The sequence below is a fragment of the Mixophyes fleayi genome, chromosome 6 (genome assembly GCF_038048845.1).
Source record: "Mixophyes fleayi isolate aMixFle1 chromosome 6, aMixFle1.hap1, whole genome shotgun sequence".
Lineage (NCBI taxonomy): Eukaryota > Metazoa > Chordata > Amphibia > Anura > Limnodynastidae > Mixophyes > Mixophyes fleayi.
This window is the reverse complement of record NC_134407.1, coordinates 87,014,652-87,034,620: the sequence shown is the minus strand read 5'-3', so window position 1 is coordinate 87,034,620 and position 19,969 is coordinate 87,014,652. Positions and strand designations below refer to the sequence as shown.

General features: G+C 40.1%; 1 protein-coding gene across 8 annotated transcripts in view; it reads left to right on the top strand.

Annotated features, from left to right (window-relative positions):
- The window catches only part of LDB3 (LIM domain binding 3), a 162,080-nt gene that overhangs the window by 133,700 nt on the left and 8,411 nt on the right, over positions 1-19,969 (top strand). For all 8 annotated transcript variants that reach the window (XM_075217015.1, XM_075217020.1, XM_075217019.1 and 5 more), the window contains 4 exons: positions 6,397-6,712; positions 8,713-8,893; positions 13,908-14,028; positions 18,627-18,742. In XM_075217015.1, coding sequence (XP_075073116.1) covers positions 6,397-6,712; positions 8,713-8,893; positions 13,908-14,028; positions 18,627-18,742 — 734 coding nt within the window. The remainder of the gene's footprint in view (positions 1-6,396; positions 6,713-8,712; positions 8,894-13,907; positions 14,029-18,626; positions 18,743-19,969) is intronic.

The following is a 19,969-nucleotide window of genomic DNA, read 5'->3' as shown; positions in this document are numbered from 1 at the left end:
ACAGGTGAGCGGAGATAGCATCCTGTTGCTAGACAATGGGACGCGGCTGACAAGAATGTGCAGGCGTCCGTCTCCAGAACCACGTGTCAGTGCGGAGACGACGACTGACAGTTCAGCTGGGACAGTGGTTCCGACCTGACCTATGCACTGATGGCTGCGCATGCTCATAAAACAATTAGTGAATGGAGAGAGAGGAGGCGTATGAAGCTTGCTGGTGGGATCAGAGGATCCCTCTCCAGCTATGCTCTTCGCCTAGGCTAGAAATACTAACACCATCTTTATAAAGTAATAACTGTTTGAATTTATTTTACAGTTTACATTAAAGGGGTTATTGCTAATCAAGCTTATTATTATGAACTATTAATTTATTATCTGCCAAATCATATCTAATCCCCTTTTATTGTCCAGTGGAGTTACAACAAATAGCGCTGTTGAATTCTTGTTTCACATTAAAGGATCTTTCTACTTTTTGTCAAGGGCTAAGTAGTAGGTCATGCACCACATATAGCAAAATAATTATGTGTCACCTGAAAATGCTCAGTTTGCTCATGAAAATGAGTGGGCTACAATCATATTCTTGCTGTTCAATCCGTAGAGCTGTATTGAAGAGGTATGGAGGGACTGAGTTCTCCAATGCCAGGAACAGATCTAGACTTTTAGCAGAGTTCCCCCCTCTCTAATGTCTATAGGTGTAAAAATCAGACCTCAGATGGTTGAGGGTGATCCAAGTAAATTAATTCTGGTATATTACTTCTGCAGTAACTGTCCAGCCACAAGTTGCATGACTGCACCTAGCGTCTGAGAAGCAGGTAGAGGATGCTGCCCGGCCTGTCTGATTGTGTTTAAAAATCAATCGAAGCGGCCTTACAGGAAATGGTGTCTGCTTCTTAGCCACCAGGCACATCTAAGCAGTCTCTCAGTCCACCAGCGCAGTACCAGTGGACAGGGCCTGACTAAGGGTTCAGATCACCCAAGACTAATATGCTTGTAGTGCCCCCTTGCCTTCCATGCCAGGTTAATATGTGGTGGGTAAAAAGTGACCCGGCCTTAATTTAAAATTCAGCCCCCCCCAACCAATGTTTATATTGCCATGTTTTCAAAACTCAGCTCAACGTGGCTTTTTCAACCGCTCACGACAATCTTTGTCACTCATTTCGTTCTCAGTAACATTAGAACTGTATAGCAGAACGGAAGCATAAACAAGCGCTACTGAGATTGAAGGTGGAGGGGGCTTTCTCGTCTGCACCTATCGCCATCCTTGTCTCTCCTACTTGCTTATCCTCAAGTGCCCACCCAAGGATGATTCATTATCTTCAGCCTTCACCATGTGAATATGTCAAGATTAAAACCTTACTACGTTTTTTTTTCATGTTCATGTTGCCCTCGTCACAATTTTTCACCCTAATTTTTTTTTTAACAACCTCAAAATTATTAAATCTTTGATCATCATAATAACCTCTTCATCAACATTAACATCCCCATCAATAATTAACCCAACTTTACAAATTAACCCCTTTATAAGCATTAATTTCCACATCACCCCCTCATACTTAATGCCCCACCTATAGGTATTAAATTCTTTAGCCTCATTATAACAACCCCTTCAACATAATTAACCCCTTTATAATCATTAACTCCTTCATCCCCATTATTAATTAACCTTATTGTACCAAAATCCCTTTTACATTCATTAATCGTTACCTCCCTGAGCCTCATCAAAAGTACCCCATTAATATCATTATCCCCCTCGCCCTCATATATAACTCCCAATCATTATGCCTAACCCCTTGAACATCAACTTCCCACCAAGTATATTAAATCCTCCCTCCATTCCCACTTACCTGTTGCTACTCTGTCATTAGACAGAGGGCAACTGATCACATGACAGTTCCCCTCTTCCTCTGTGTACTTTCTCTCTCACAGCAAACACTAGAGGAGATACAGCCAGAAATCTGCAGCATGTAACCCAGGCGCGGACTGGGAGAGGGATGGCCGGGGGGCACACAGGCGGCCGCATCATATGACAGGGGATGCAGCCGCGTCATTGATGCGGCCGCCTGTGCGCTGACACGGCCGCATCTGATGTTACCCCCCGGCCCTAATAGCCGTCTGACCCAGTGGCCCGGAGGGCCGTTGCCCCCCTGTCCCCCGGGCCAGCCCGCCCCTGATGTAACCTAAAAAAAGGAGCACAAACAGTACATCAGCCAGCAGAAGCACAGTTTGTTTCTCATGTGCCGTGCCGGTACTTGTGTGAGCTGCCAGCTCCTCGAAGGTAGGGGCTGTGCGCTCCGTGCCCCATGCGCCCCATTCAGGATGCGCTCCATGTCCCATGCACTCCGTACGAAGCACTTAACCCAAACCACTTTCTTCTTTCTTGGTTGTCACCAGGCCTCAGTGGCACCCCCAAAAGCCTGGTGCCTTAGGTAGCAGCCTAAAGCTGCCTAATGGTAGCACTGGTCCTGTAAATAATTCCCATATTTCTTTATTTTCCTTGCCCTCAGGTGAAACAAAATTGTTTTCTGGATACAACTGCACCCAATTCAGAGAACACAGATCTGTGTGATAGCAGATAGCATGTAAAATAAACAAATTGGCCTGAAGATATAAATATGTCTGAAACACACAAAGGGAAGAAAGGAAAATAAAGATAGATATTGAGTGAACATGCAGAAGCACATATGGATGCCATTGCATGAAATAAAATTACCTGAAGGAGGGAGTGGGAGCTAAGAGACTGGGATTTAGCAAACTCCTGAAACTCTACAGATAAATACACATCATGATTATCTGACAGCTACATTTCTTGTGCAACTGGCCATAAAGATCAGATTCCAAATCAGGGGAGCTTCACCTTCCCTCCCCCCCCCCCCCCCCAGAAAGCAGCAAAATATCAGTGCATAAACTTTATGACTTATGCTTCAGTTTTGAAAGCAAAATATATTTTATTTTAATAAAAGTGTCTGCAAAATAATAATATTAATACTGTTCCAAATTTTAGTATTAATATAATTTAAAGAGAATGTAGTGGTTTTTATATGTTAGATATGTAAAATATTATCATGACACCCTAGCCATTATTGGGGGGACTCATTATTAATATCATTAGTATGAGAGGGTTAGACAAAATAATGCAAAATTCATAAGCCAGCTAGACAAATCAGGAGCTATCTTAACGAAGTTGAGAGAAATGACTTAAACAAATGTAGCTGCTAGCAGTACATTTTTAAACTATCTGGCCTTCTCTTATGTCTGGGGTGAGACATGCGCTAAAACTTCTCTATACTGGTATTTCTAACATTTGTAGATACTGGTGAAGACAACAAAAAGGAAAACAAGACGTACATCACACGCTCACTGCAAAAAAAAAAATAACTTCATGGAGTGCATTTCTACATTTCTGACACTAGATGGCAGACAAACCTATGTGTTAAATATGTAGCGCATCATCTGTTTGAAATCAACACATCAATTGGGCAAAGAATAATTACTGAATAAGCTGGATATGTAAGGATGGGGGCACCTTTCATTCTTGAATGCGAAACTGTGAAAATTATGGGGAGATAGAAAACTAGTTTTAATGGGCGTTTCAGGAAGTAACTAGCATCTATTGTAATTGTTTTCAGGTCAGTGACGTTTTCCCACTTTTGAAATAACAGACGTGAGTTGAGCAGGACTTCATTCAATTCAATGAATTATTAGCTCAGTGAATAAAGTTAGCAAGAAGTACTAAATTAATTGAACTGGATATATACCTGTCTTCATCTGCCTGCTCAGGTGAGGTACATATTTGCGACACTACTTTAAATGACAGGAAAATTCCGATGCTGTGGGGCATATTCAATTGTTGGCGGTTTCCGCTGCAGAAAAAGTATTACCGTTATTACGGTAATACTAAGCTGGATTTCAGCTCGCAGCTCCCTGAGCCGCGAGCTGAAATCCAGCGAGAAAAGTACCGTATAACGGTATTTATGCGCACTATTACTACAATTACGGTAATGGTGCGTGCGCCACGTTACTTTAGGCAGTAATGCCAACAATTGAATATGCCCCTTAGAATCTAGATATGTTGTAAAGACAGACTTAACAGAAAAAAGACAGTTAACATATCCGACTGGCGTGCTAAAATGTGCGACAGCAGAATATTCCTGCAGTGGGGATTTGCGTCACTGAAATTTCATTGGTACTTTTTATCGCTAGTGAAAACACATGCTGAATGCGAACATGTTTGGCATGCATTTGTTACCAGCATTTTTAGCTCATTTGGAGCTCACTGTAGGTTCCCACAATGGGTTTATGAAGGGTAAATGCATGTCGATAGAACAAGATGTATTTAAAAAACCGGAATGCCAACGGAATGTTACTGAAAAGCTAGCAAGAGAGGTATCGGATTTAGTGACATTAGATAAAATGGTATTCCATTAACATACATTTTACTCCTGTTAAAAACGCTAGCAAAACGCATGTGATTACCAGTGGGTCCATGGCCTTGAGACTGGGTTTTTGTGGTTTTTTTTTAAACATTTAAAAACATTTAATCATTTCAGATGGATATTAAACATGGTTGTTTAAGAACACATAGGTAACTTGGATGCTCTCTTTGTTACCAATTTGTAATGGTTATGGAGCTGAAAGTTCAGAAAAAGTATAACAAAATGTTTGAATAAGTCTTGTTTTGGAGTATTTAAAACTACAGCTTCTATTGTATAATGCTGCCTATTGAAATCAACTTATAGTTTAATATACCTACAGCATTTAAAAAGAGGGTTGTAAGTAAACTTATTTTGCACCCTTGAAACAATAATAACTCGAGGAACTAATATATATATATATATATATATATATATATATATATATATATATATATAAATAGATAGATATTTTCCTATGTGTACAGAACAGTGCCATTGTCATAGATAGGTGCAGCAAGTCTGTGGCTGGAATCCTTTCTACAATCACCTATAATCAAATCACAACTGGCTGTCTCAGACAATTCTGTAGTTATGTTAGGTCTTGGCATCAGCAGATAAGAGATTTAAATATTGTATCCAAGATATTTATTTACCAGCATTGCGTGATCCCTGTGCTATGCACATGACTGCTTATTGATATGTGCTTTTGTCATGTTTGCTAAGCAAACATCTAACACAACACTACACCACATTGAATAAATGGGGGTTTTATCAGGTAATTGATCTGTGCCATTTGTTACTGCTACATGACTTTTCATAACTGTATGTGTTATAGAGAGCATAAAACTAGAATTTGATCTTGCTAGTAAGCTAACTCAAACAGTGATCTTGTTGTCACTGAGATGCCACAATACTACTTCTAAAACACAGGCTTGATCCTTCACCAAAAATGAAGTAGCTTGGGAAACACATAACTAACTTAGTCACAACAATACTATGAAATGTATATTGAGCCACATGAAAATAGGATATTCTTTGCCTAATGTTTGAGAATGGTGGGGGTGATTGTGTTCAGTTCCCCCAAAAATGTTGGTATATTTATATTGTTGCTATGGGCAGCCATCTAAATAACCTTAACATATTCAAGAGTCAGTAACGTATATATATATTTAACCTTGGTAATTATAATAACTTATTATATATATTTTAATAATACAATATTTTTTTCATAGTTCCTTAGCTATAATGGAAATATGTTTAGATATTGTAGGAGTGTGAAATGTATTTTTGTATTTCCTTGAGGACTCATTCACACATACATGCTGGGAAAACTGGGAAAACTATTGCAAGCTTTTGACACGTTTTAGTGATGCATTACACTCTTTGATGCACTTTTGATGTATTGCGCTTTTACTATTTCAATCCATTGTACTGGTAGCGCATGTTATTACATGAAAAAAAATAAGTAAAACTGCTCAAGAAAAATCTTTCATCTAAACAGTTTGAGTGTAATGTAAAATATATAATTTCACCCTCAATTCGATGTGCCTTATGGATTATTTAGTAAAATTGGCCAGATGATAAGATGTATGAGAATATACAACAGGATAAATCTTAATACTCCAGGTTTCATCTATTATAGGACAACATTGTACACAGCCAAACATGTCCAATAGTACATGCTACCTGGATTAAGTCCCCCAATAGGACACCCAAAGAACAAATATGATTGTCACAAATTTATTTTTTGCATGGGCAATAAAAACAACTGATTTAGAATGTCTAAATAATACTTTAAAGTGGTTGCTTACAACTAAACAGGAAAGTGGACACACACACGCTTATTCTGTATTAAGCATATTAGCATGTTAGACAGCCACACATGCACAGTGACGCTAGATGTCTAAGTACTCTGTTCTAACCTCAGTGTGGGTGATGTCAGGCTCCCCATTTATTCATGAGCACCAATGTTATTGTATTGTAACAGGTCCCTCTGCATGCTTTGCGCCACCTGACATTAATTACCCAGCTCCTCAGCAAGAGCCATCAAACCGTCCTCCATGGATTACTGATGATGCCTTTTCTCAGAAATTTGCACCAGGCAAATCTACCACCAATGTTACTAAGCAGTTCTTGCCAAAAGCAGCACCTCCACCACCTGCTCCAATCCCAACTCCAAGCTATACTCCTCAGCCCACTGGCCATCCACCAGCCCAAGTACCAAGGGGTCTGATTCAGCGTGCTGAGAGATACCCGGCAAGTAGCAGAACCCCTCTTTGTGGACACTGCAACAACATTATCAGGTAAGTGTATCATCATCATCATCAGATATTTATTTTGCACCACTTATTCCGCAGCGCTATACAGAGTACTCACTCACATCAGTCCCTGTCCCATTGGATCTTACAGTCTAAATTCCCTACACACACACAGACAGAGAGAGACTAGGGTCAATTTTTGATAGCAGCCAATTAACCTATTACTATGTTTATGGAGTGTGGGAGGAAACCCACGCAAATAGGGGAGAACATACAAACTCCACACAGATAAGGCCATGGTCAAGAAATGAACTCATGACCCCAGTGCTGTGAGGCAGAAGTGTTAACCATTAAGTCCCTGTGTATCAACTACAGGGCCAAAAAACAATTTGGCGTGGCCTACCACTTACGACAGGCAGGTTTACATTTTCCATCAATACTTTTCCTTGATAGTCATTGATAGGTTGTACTGAAGCATCCAGTACAATATCTTTTACCAGTAAGTTTTTTTTCAAGTAATTTCCTCAAGGTTAGTGCAGAATAATTTAATTTGTTTGAACAACAACTGCAAAGTTTTCACGAGATTTGAGATTGAAAAAGAAGCAATGGATATATAATGACTGTCCATTTGTGTCACTGAATGTGAATAGAAGAAAATAGAAAAATACAGTGAAAATAAACCCTACCTAATACTTGTAATAGTTTTTGCTTATACTAGTAACAAGAGACATTAGGACTCATTTATCTGTGGACCCATATCTGCTCAGCGCATATGCAAATAAAAGATACACGCAATATGTATTTACATGTATATGTTCTTTCACACTCACTAAAAAAACAATAGTGAGTACGCCAGATACATATCAGGCATACACGGGTGTGTACTCATGTCCCATGATAGCATAATGTAGAGATGTGGCTTGACATAGTTATTATTAAATGCTAAAGTCGCATTACCCTATTTGTAGATAATATAATCGTATAATTACACTTGTGGCTAGATTTACTAAGCTGCGGGTTTGAAAAAGTGGGGATGTTGCCTATAGCAACCAATCAGATTCTAGCTGTCATTTTGTAGAAAGTACTAAATAAATGAAAGCTAGAATCTGATTGGTTGCTATAGGCAACATCCCCACTTTTTCATACCCTCAGCTTAGTAAATCTAGCCCTTGGTCTGGCAGTAGTGCGCAGATGGTATTGCAGCGAAAAGCTGTCTACACATCCAAGTGCTCACTCTGTGTACTCTGCACACTCTACAGCAATGACATATGCCTTTTGTTTATTACTTTCCGGAGTTGTTTAGGATGTCCACCCCAGCAGTTGTCATTTCAGTTAACCCCACTGGAGCAGCAGAGGTCCGACACTTGATAGAAACTCTCACTCCAACAAAAGAAAAGCTAACGCCGACAAATCGGTGCTCTGAAGACGATGAGAAGCACCTACTGTGCGAGTAGCAAGCACATCAACTGTAGAAGAACTAGACTTTAGGGAGGTTCTGCATAGAAGCAGGAGCAAATCCCTTTAAGGAGGGGTCCAGGGCTCATGTGATTCTCAGGGATTTATTATAAAAAAAAACTAATCTGGTAGACACATTGAATAAAAAAAGTTGGCCTAATGAGGTAGATTGGCCAAATGGATAAAGACAGGCAATGTATGAACCGACTCACACAACATGCACACATTCAGGTAACATGGGCATGGTGCCATTTCAGATTGGCATGGTGCCAGTGAAAAAAATGCATGTCTGTCGCTAAACTAAGAATGTATACAATGCACCTGCATACTTAATATGAACCATGGAGCTAGTTTATGCAGTTTTTGGATAATAATTTCTGCTAATTGATTTACATTTGCAATGACATTTCTGCATAAATGCTTTAAATTCAGTGTTATGTGTTATGAGAATTGCATTGTTTTGCTACATCATAGTAAATTCTGGTCTTTACTATAACTTCATCTTTAATTTGATTGTGATATTTCTGCATAATACTGCCTACTAATAACTATACTATATCAATATTTGTCTTTTGGATGTAATGGAACAGAGGACCTTTCCTAGTGGCTATGGGCCGTTCATGGCATCCTGAGGAATTCAACTGTGCCTACTGCAAGACATCTCTGGCTGATGTGAGCTTTGTGGAAGAGCAGAAGAGCGTTTACTGTGAACGATGCTATGAGCAGTTCTTTGCTCCAACTTGTGCCCGTTGCAACACTAAAATCATGGGGGTAGGTGCCACTCTGCCTCTTCTGACATATTAAGAACTGCTTTAAAACCACATTACTTAGAATTTCAATAAGGATTATTAACCAAGATAAGCAACATAGATGTAACATAGTTTTTAATTTTTGTTTTATTCTTTCCAAAAAAACTATTTTTTTTATTCTACTAAAGTGCAGTAAATTTTGTGAATCTGTTTACAACCTCTCGTGTGTGTGTGTATGTGTACAGGGTCGGACTGGCCCGCCGGGGGACCGGGCTATCCCCCAGTAGGCCCCAACCCTGATCACTCCCCTCTTCGTTGGTGGGGGGAGCGAAAAATCTTAAAAAAACAAATAAATACTCACGTGACCGCAGCGCTCCCCGACTCCTCTCTGCTCCGTTCGCACTGAATGTCAGGCGTGACGTCATCACGCCCAACGTTCAGTGAGGAGCACAGCAGAGAGGAGTCGGGAAGAAGACAGAAGAGAAGAAAGAAGAGAAGAAATAAGCCGATAGAAACGGTAAGTGATGGAACGGAAGCAAGGGGGAGCAGAGTGAAGGGGGTGCATGGCGCAGAGTGAAGGGGGAGCATGGCGTAGAGTGAAGGAGGAGCACAGACAGCATTGCAGAGTGTGAAGGGGGAGCACAGACAGCATGGCAGAGAGTGAAGGGGGGCCAAAGCAGCATGGCAGAGGGTGAAGGGGAGCCAAATCAGCATGGCACAGGGTGATGGGGAGCAAAAGCAGCATGGCACAGGGTTATGAAGGGGGGCAAAAGCAGCATGGAGGGCGCAGTGTGATCATAAGGAGGCATATGATGTTGATGAAGCGGCACAGTAATGTGTGTGTGATGGCACAGGGAGCTTTTGGCAATATAGTGTGTGTGAGGTAGATGGTGACTAATTAATGGGTGCTATTTTGTTTGCGGGGTAATAGCGGCGCAATGTAATTTAAGATGGGGTGGTTTGGGGGCTATTGAATGTGGGGGTGAGTTTGGGGAGAATGAGGTCTCTTTATTAAATGTGACTATGAGTTTAATGGCAGTGATGGTTGCAGGAAATAGGTATATTTATGAAATGTAAATACTATTAATTTATTGTTGGGGCTGTATGTAGGGAGAGAAATAGGTTTATTTTTTAAATGTGAATACTATTATTTTAATATTGGGGCTGGTGTGAGGCCTAATTTTAAAACGTGGGTGCTATATTGATTTAACAGCGGTGCCGGTTGGAGTTTTCTAAATTTCATGTACCCATTTTTTTTTCAAAATAGGGCCCCCAACATTCCAGGATCCAGACAAGCAGCAACTGCTTTAAATACACCAGCAGTCACAAGTGGTGACAATGACAACACAGGTAGGAGAGAGCAGAACAGTCTGCCAACTGTCCTGAATTTGGTGGGTGACTGTCCCGCTTAGTCAGGATTTGGTCTGACTGCAAGGACAGTTGGGAGGTATGTCCTACTTCACATTGTACTGCTTGTGAAGGCAGAACTGTATGCACCTAACCGTAGTGCTCACAGTATTGCCTGTGTATTTGTTGAAAATGTGTCTAATAACCATATTACATTATAGGAGCCCCCCTGTCTTAAGTGCCTTGGGCCTCCCGAGCCTTAATCCAGCTCTGGTTAGCAGGAGGAATCTGATAGTTGCTCCCAGTCCCAGGACAGGACACAGCCTGCAGAGCAAGCCGAGGAGCTCTAAGTCTGGTGAGATTTATTAATCTTGTGAGACTAAGAGCTTCCCTGCTCACTCTACAGGAAGTTCCCACCCTGATGGATGTCACTCAGATTCACACCTGTTAGCGCCGGTCGGCCGCCCCCCAGATGCAATATCGCCGATTTTTACTGGCGGCCGCATCCCGTGTCATGCGATGCGGCCACCTGTGCGCCCCCCGGGCTGAAATCTGCCAGCCCGCGCCTGAACAGAGGTGGGCCTGTATGCTTCAAATACCAGGGCTGATTTTTAGTCCCGGTCCGGCCCTGAATATACCCCTTATTTTATATTCCTATAAGTAATTTTACACATAGTTTTTTATTTAGAATTTCAGCTGCTATTCCAGAACAATTTTATATAAAACAACAATAAGCATCTTTAGAACTGTTAACATATCTGCTGCCTATGCAGAAGACTGGTTGCCATTAACACATTTGATATATAGTGTATATAGTACAAATATTAAGGCAACATTTAATATAATCTGCAAGCATAGGCTGAGAGCCACAGGTGAAGGGGGGCCACAGGATTACACGCCTGCTGTACATTTTTATTGTCTTTCTCACAGCAATATTAGTAGAAGATGTCCTTAGTCAGTAGAGAAAAAACAATCTTTGATGTGTAATAGTGACAAGACGAGCTTTGAAGTGTACTGTGACCACCACTGATGTAGACTATCATCTGTGCCTTATTTTAAATTGCTTGAATACTCCTTCAGTTAAGTGAAGAAGAAAGCTCAATGCCATGTGTTAGGTCATATATTTCAGACAGTCTGTCCAGATAACACTCCCAAACTGTGAATAGACCCAACAGTGCATTACAAGGTCACAATGCACCACATTAGCTAGATTAGAAAAAGCCTGGCAGGACAACTGAAAAACAGAATGACCTTATCGTACTTTACTCACTGCTGCATTAGAAGAGGAGTGACGAACACTTGGGAACAGTTTCTTGGAAATAATCCTTCTATGGATGCCATTCTATCTATAAGATTAGACATGACTAAGCTAGAAGTAAATAGCATTCAGGAAAGCAGTAATTGTATTTGGCAAACAAAGATGAATTATCATTCTCTCTTTGATGCAGCTGGTGCCAGAAAACACACTGTTTATAGACATCAGCCTCTGGATTGTATATAGCTATAGCTATTTCTATTCTTAATTTATAATCAATAAATAATCATGGTATGATATTTCACTTAAAACATGACTGGAGGTCTCAGAGAATTTAACATTGATATTGCCACAAATATTTGAATTTTTTTATTATTTTTAGTGTCCACAAAAGGGAATGGGTCTTACAATTTAATAAAAAAAAAAGTGAGTAGGTTACCTGGCTTGTAAATAAGACAATATCTCATCAGAAAACCTGGACTCATTTGACCAAAAGTCACAAAAAAATATCTGTCTATAGGTGTCTCCTCTTATTTTCTTCTGGGTGGCAAAAGTAAAAATGAGTGTAACTGTTGATACAGGTTTGTCCAGAGTGAGAATAACAGAAAAGTTTGTGTTTTGGGTCTAGAGCGCCTGTCTCTGAGTCCAGAGGAGTCAGCCATTTAAATTAATATTCAAAAGAATGTAGGAGGAGAAGGCATGGATTTTAAAGTGTGATTAAAACCGTTCAACTAGACCATCTGTTAGCGGTCACCAAAGTTACTTTTAAGATCTTCATGGCCTGACTTGATCCCACTTTTAACACCAATTTGTAGTGGGTTAACAGTAAGTCACCAGTCAAGTCTTGAGTTGTGGTCAAACAGGAGCTTTATTGTGATGATCCACAGCATAACACAGCAATACAGGTGAACAGCAAACCAGAGCTATGGATATATAGGCTCCTTCAGTGGAAGGTGTTAGACTTCAACCCTCACAAGACACCAGCCAAGACTAATCTGAATTTGAGTCCTTAAATAAACCCAAACTCATCCCCTGTGATGAATAGTTGGCACTTCCATTTGACCACCAGTAGGTTAACCCTTACATCAGATTGTAGCAGTTTCTCACCCTGCCGCATGATCCTTAGAAGTGTTCTATTGTAATTCATTCAAGTATCCACTGCTGCTGGTCAACCCAGAAATAAATATCCCTTTTAGACTCAGACCAATAATATTTCCTCTAGAAGAGTAGTTGCCAGTAGGAGACACTAAAGCTGAATAGGCGACAGTCTGTGTCCAGGGGTGGCTGTAAGTATCAGGAAGTCTCCACAGAGATCATGACACCATCATGCTTGGCAGGAAGATATTACAAGCAATTTCCCTGCACTTTGACTTGCATCAGCTTTCACTGATGAGCTTAGACCCACTTCCACGCTGACAGCAACATCCAGGTGCCTGAACTTCTTCCTTGGCACCAAAATGTATGTGTCATTAGATTTTGAATTTCATTTGCCTTCTTACCAAGGCAGAAGGACACAATGTAAATCTAAAGTTCTGAGTCACTTTGTTCTCCTTCCTAGTCTATAGAGATTGTATTTACACGGAGGTCACCTTTTAGGTTTTTCTTTAAAAAAAATCCTTGGTGCGATGCTTGGTGAATCGCGCCATTTTGACAGGGAAGTCCCGGGATGCGGGAGAAATGCTAGCTCTCGCGGGAGCCCGGGAGACTGACCCGAATTTCGGGAGTCTCCCAGAAAGTCCGGGAGAGTTGGCAAGTATGTGTTTATCTAATCCAGCTCACATCAGTCACAAAACATGAGAAAACATGTTGTCATAGTTGACTTCTAGCATATACTAACAGACAGCGTCCCTAGAATTACATTTTGTTTTCTACAGAAACATCACAGAATTGATTTGTAATCAGTTCACATAGATTTCAGTAACCTTCCACTACAACATGGCCTATATCCCCACTCCCTATAAAGACAAGGAGTGCCCTTAGGTACAGTAAGTATCTGCAACACAATAGGATGCACTACCAGCAAAATTCTAGATCTATATAGACAGACATCTCCATTGGGCCACAAAAAGTGTTCACATTTTATTTTTCAATGTATGTTTAAGTGCATTATGACATTACTGGTGTGTATAGTAATGTGTTCTGCCATAAGTTCTAAAGAAAATCCTGGCAAATTGTATGTATGCAGGGGCAAATTCACAATTTTTGAAAAAGTATCATTAGCATTTTCTCCCATGCAATCATAAATAATTGGGAATCATATTGGGAACATATACCTATATTTGGGGCCTATTTGGTCTAAAACAATTAAATTGGGCGGCTACATTTCTGTCTCCATAGGCAACCTTATATATAGAAATTGTCATGTGATGTGTAACGTTCTTCAGGCAGTTGTGACTGAGAAAAGGATCATTCTCTTATAATTCTCTCTTTACAGGAAGTGATGCACGCCCTAAGACAGACTTGGCATACTACCTGCTTTGTCTGTGCTGCCTGTAGGAAGCCTTTTGGTAATAGCCTTTTCCATATGGAGGATGGAGAGCCCTACTGTGAGAAAGGTAATGTTGGCGGCATGAGAACAGAAAAGCATTGCCAAGCAGCTTCACTAAACTTTATCAATTCGTAGTCTGTGTATTAAAACAAAATGTGTTTGGTGTACAGAAAAATTATTTAAAAAAACACATTTTTGGTTTGTAAATGATTAACTATAGTGGGTTTAAGTAGTCATTTGGTTATCAGGATCAATAAGTGAGTTTGGCAAAGTAAAAGTTTCCCCAAAAAGCAAATGAAACTCTGTTCTGTTCAGAGGAAGATTATAGCTAAAATAGGGGATTTTATTTAAGTATGTTGTAACCTTTGCACATTTACACTGTATTCAAGATTGTTGGAGTACAAGTTTCTGGTGTGCTATTGCTTCTACAATATTACCTGTGAGGATTTTTCACACTATGGACAACCTTTTGGTTTTTAATTAAGGAACTAAAAATTACATCTAGCACAAAAAGTGAGTGTACAATATGTAGTCATGGGAAACTATGAAAAGAAAATCTGCCTTTTCATTAAACAGTCTGTTCACTCACCTTTTGATTTACTTTCTTACGTGATATACAGAATCATTAAACCAGGAGGTTTTACAATTCCTGGGCATGATGATGTAGAGAAATACGACAGTTATAAGAGATAGAAGCAGGAGGTATGTCGCTCAGCAACAATGAAAACAAATCACAACAACCGTTTCTGTGCCAGGGAGAATTGAAGTCATTATAAAGCAGTTAATGTAAAGTATCCCAAGTACAAAAGACAATGAATCATGAAAAAACAGGTCAAATTAAGATTATAATTGGGTTGTATGTCACCTTTAAAATGATGGGATTATCATAGTTCTTATTAAACCATGGAGTACCATCAATAAATGTAATATGAAAATACAACATTTTATTTAAAAAAACCAAACTAGAATTAGGGCCATGAAAACCTTACTGTTGCTGATGGCTGTGTGTGTATCAAAGCTAACAGTGGTGATTCAGGGCAGCTGATAAGCAGTGTACTGACTGTGGCTGGATCACTCTGACCTTTCCAGGATTAGTGCAATCGTTCTTGTCCGACCAGCTCAGCCACCCATGTGAGGGAGGCATGAGGAATGTCTCTGTTACTATATAGTAGAGTAGAACTTATTATTTGTCCTCAATTATTTCTTGTCCCTGTCGATATACTATAATATAGTCTTTTGATGCATGAGCAAATGTCCATTTTCTCATCTGGCAGTAACAGGGAACCACTGTGTACAAGTAATCTGTTTCTCATCCTGAAGATGAGCCAATTAGTTGCAGTAGTCAATGATTGCTTCCCTGCCACTCTAGTATGAATGTAAGTTTGACAATGCTATTGTTAAAGGCCCTGTACTCATGGGTTGTGACATTTTAAATTAAAATTAGGCACCCATTCACTTAGGGATCTATATATCAAACTACCGTTTATCATGGTGACAAGTGTAATTTTTCATAGCCACTTATTACATCATTAGCCATGTTGTTATAGTTACATGATTCTTAGGCTGGGTGTTCACTACTGTGTTTTCAGCAGATTATCATACGTTAAACAACCGCTTGGCCCGATATCACAGTAGTGTGTACCCTGCAACGGGGAATGATTATCACTCCAAAGCACATAATATCATTGAACAAGTTGTTAAACTTAACTAAAAATCTTGTTCAATGATGGAACAATGTTGTTCTAATTCTGCAGCGCATATACAATCTGCAGAATTGGAACGACAGTTTAGTATGCAGGAGTCAGTCGTCTGTCACTGGAGGAGCTGGTGTCCGGGGGTCTGGGGATCTGCTGCCATCTCCCTGTGTGTGTGGGGATCACGGCTCCCCGTGTATCCTCCTTCAGATGTCCTGCAACTCCTGTGGAACAGCAAGGTCAGGGTCCCACTGTAAGTACATTACAAAGGAAGGATCCCAGGCTTTGGGTGTCTTGTGAAAAATTTTAACCCGTCTGCAAGCAATGGTTTATCGTTAAGCCGTACGAAACTTGCCGGGTGTTCATATTGGGGTGTCAGTTGTTTTATCAGCGCACACAGTTATCTCCTTCCAACTCTTATCTCGCACTCCATGTTTGGAAAAACGTTTCCCCCATCACATTCATGTCAGAGCTATTTAAGTGATTCTAGAAAGCTACCTTGAGCATTTTAACTCCACGCTGTTTTAATTTCGTATGCTATTGAAAAAAAGAAGCATTGTTCAGTGTCCACAGTGCATGAAATGAGTACACGGAACATAGGAACAATGTATAGCTTGGCAGCATCTAGTAGTGTGGGAACCTGCTAATGTATTGCTTTGTGCTTGTATTTTTAAAGTACAACGGTTAACTCATTAGATCATGCACTAAAACAAGTAAAATAGACTCTGCATTGCGATATAAAATTGATGTAGGTTAGGTGTTTTTTTATATTGGCTCTAGCTAGTAGGTTTTTGTGGTCATTTTTGATGTCCGTGGAGATTATGTTGTGGCCGTCAGGTGTATTTTGCTAGCAATGTGCTTGCTTATAGGAAGAATGGATGGTCACTCTGGCTTTTAATTTTCATTATTTTTTCAGTATCTTACCAAAAGAGCCTCACAATATATTCTTCTAGCAATGGTTAGTCCCCTAACTTAAAAGCATGCAGAGTCTTGTTGCTGGTTTCTGAGGAGGTGACAGAGATTGACAAGAAGGGCTGTCAGTGGGTGGAGGCGCTGATAGTTCTGAAAGATTAAGAGTACAGATCTGTGGGTAATCGTGTACAATGCGTATACTGTGTACACGAGTCAGCATGCTGATCGGACCTTTTTTTTTCCTGTCGGTAAAATTGCTAAAACGATTTCACGTCGGAAGAATTTTCTTGCTATGTGTACCCAGCCTTACTTTGTGAAAGTCTCAATGAAGCACATTCCTTGAAATGTCAAAAATAGCAATAGTTACCAAGTTATAAATCTATCTTTATACCCTTAAAACAGTTATTTAAAATACTTATTTTATTTTCTGATTAAAAAAAAATGTAAATCAATTAGCTAATGTTTGAACAATTAACATAAAACACATAAACCAATCCAGAATAGTAAAGCTCATCTCTAGTCATGGCAATTAAATCTGCTTAGAAAAAATATAATCCTATTTTATTTTGACATCTTTGTAGCTGGTAGATGTAGCTGATATATGTAAAAGGAAGCCATTATTGAAGAAACCAGTCTTAACAATTCACCAGTGGCTGTGTTTGTTTTGCTTAACTTCATTTTTGTATTAAAAGGAAATCTACCATGAAAAACAAAGTCTAGTTATGTTAACGGCAAACATCATGGGGGTGAGGATAAGTACACAAAGCATAACAAGTGTGCTGCAATTATTCATAATGTTTCCAAGCTCAAGTCACCTAAATGTAAAGCCATTTATGAGATATGGGTGAATATCTAATAGTTCTTTTGATGATTTCTCATCACAGGTGAAAACACTTTGGGGCATATTCAATTACGTTTCCGGTCCACGGGATCGCGCCGGAACAGGGCGCGAAGTTAATCCACAGTACCACAATAACGTGGATTTTCGTTCGCACCCCATAGGGTTGTGTACGAAAATCTACGTTATTGCGGTACCGTATTACCGGCAATACGGCGCACTTTCCGCGGAAACATGCGTTACCGCGGACTGGAATCCTAATTGAATATGCCCCTTTATGTGATGCCTGAAAATAGATGTTCTCTGATGCTCATGTCAGTTAAATTGGCCAAAGCGATTGTCAGAATCACTCTGTGGAATTGATGATACCTGCCAGCAGTTGGCGCTACTGAGTACTGAGGCGCGAAGTCTAACACGCCCCTGGTTTTCACCAGGAACCCCCGCAAGGAGGTATGGACTTTGCTGCAAGGAATGTGCAGGTCGCGGCCCTCAGTATCAGTTAGCTGGCGAGGTAACAATTGAGGCAGCGGTGACAGCCCACCAGGATGCAGGATGGAAGAGTAGTCAACAAGCCGGGTCACAACCAGAGGAACGGATATAGCCAAATCAGAAGCAGGAGAATGGTAAGGAAGCCAGGTCAATACCAAATATCAGTCTAAGCCAGAATCAGGAACCAAAGGAGAAATCAGGAACAAGCCGGGGTCAGAATCCAAATAACAGTAACACAGGAACAAACACTGGAGCAAGGCTGAAGACCAAATACTCTGGCACTAGACATGTGTCAGAGGCTGCTTTATATACCCTAAGGTGCCTCCTGATAGGGTTAGGGAGATTTTGGCAGTAACACATGCTGGCTGCAGACAGGTGAGCAGAGATAGTGTCCTGCTGCTAGGCAACAGGACGTGGTTGCTGAGAAGATGGAGGCGTCCGTCTCCTGCACCAAGTGTCAGTGCGGAGACGGCGCCTGACAGCGATGAGCTTTCAGAATTCTGGATCTTAGCAATAACATTCCATATGGGAACTTCATATGTGAACTCTTGGCTGCAAATATGATGATTGACTATGAATCCAAAAGGTGTATTTAATTTGGTGAAAGTAGATACTGAAAACCTTCTAAAACTAAACACTCGCTGGATAAATATAAAATGAAATGTCATAACCAAACTCAAAGAAAAACATTTATAGATGGATTGGTTTTTAGCTCAACTTTGTGTTTTGCAGATTATGTTGCCCTATTTAGTACCAAATGCCATGGATGTGATTTTCCTGTTGAAGCTGGAGATAAGTTCATTGAGGCTCTTGGACATACCTGGCATGATACCTGCTTCATCTGTGCTGTGAGTATCCCTATACACAAGTATTATCATCATGAATATATCATCTTGAGCCATTCCATTCCATGTCACAAAACAATAAAACTGTACCAAATTCACAACATGTGTCTAGCCATAGCATTCTCTTCCTACCTGTATGCAGTTTTCCACCTAATATCACTAATCTGTGGCCTCTGGTGAGAGTTAAAAACTACTTCAAAGTAAAACTATGTTGTGTGTGGTTGCACTGAACATCAGATTCTCAATGCAGCCCTTTAATGTGTGGAGTTCTCAATACATTACTTTTTTAGTTCTAATTTTAAGAAAACACAGCTTAGAAATAGTGTCCAGAACCCTCAAATATCATACACATATCTCCCTAACTCCACATCAATACAAACTTTGTCTTGTGGAGCAGAGGCTTTTTAAATGTGATTTTGTGCCCACTCCCTGGAAGTCATTTAGGCAGAGCAAGGTTGGCATGATGCAGCACATCTGCATATCTTTAGAGGTCCATTCATTCATAGGGGCAGGAATCCATCCGTTAAGTTCATACTCCTTCTGCACAGATAATGTGTAGTCTTTTCTGTTTTAAAGGTGGTGCTAAAAAGCTTGCACAAGTAAAATAAAATGTACCATTAAACTTGGCCCGCTGTTGTATGTGCCCTACTACTTCAATAATGTTGTGTTTATCCTGTTCGTTTGAACCTAATTTATGTTTAATATAACTACTGCAAGTAAGTGGACATTGGTGCTGACTTTATGTAATGTGACAAATTTATTTTAATGTCCTTTGTTTTAATACATTGGTTAATGAGAGGAGTGGTGATTCAGACAGGTGCCCGGTTAAAAAGAGCTAATGCACACCACCAAACTGAGCTAGAATTAAAATTACAAACCCTAGAATCCCAAAATAAGGAGCGCCCTTGTACTGAACTAAAGAATGAACTGACACAGGTCCGAGGTCAACTCCAGAAACTGTTGATGGCCAAAACACAACAAGCTTTGACTAAACTTAGGCAAAAATTCTATGTTGCAGGGAACAGAGCGGGGAAGCTTTTGGCTAGAAAGTGTAGGGGTCAAAGAGCCAAACATAGAATTAAACATCTAGTGGACGAAAGTGGACAAAAAGTATCTAACCCTAAAAGTATAGCTAATATGTTTGCTCAGTACTATGCTAAACTATATATTTTGAAAGAGGATAGCTTATTGCATCAACCGTCTCCGGCAGACATAGATGGCTTCTTAAGT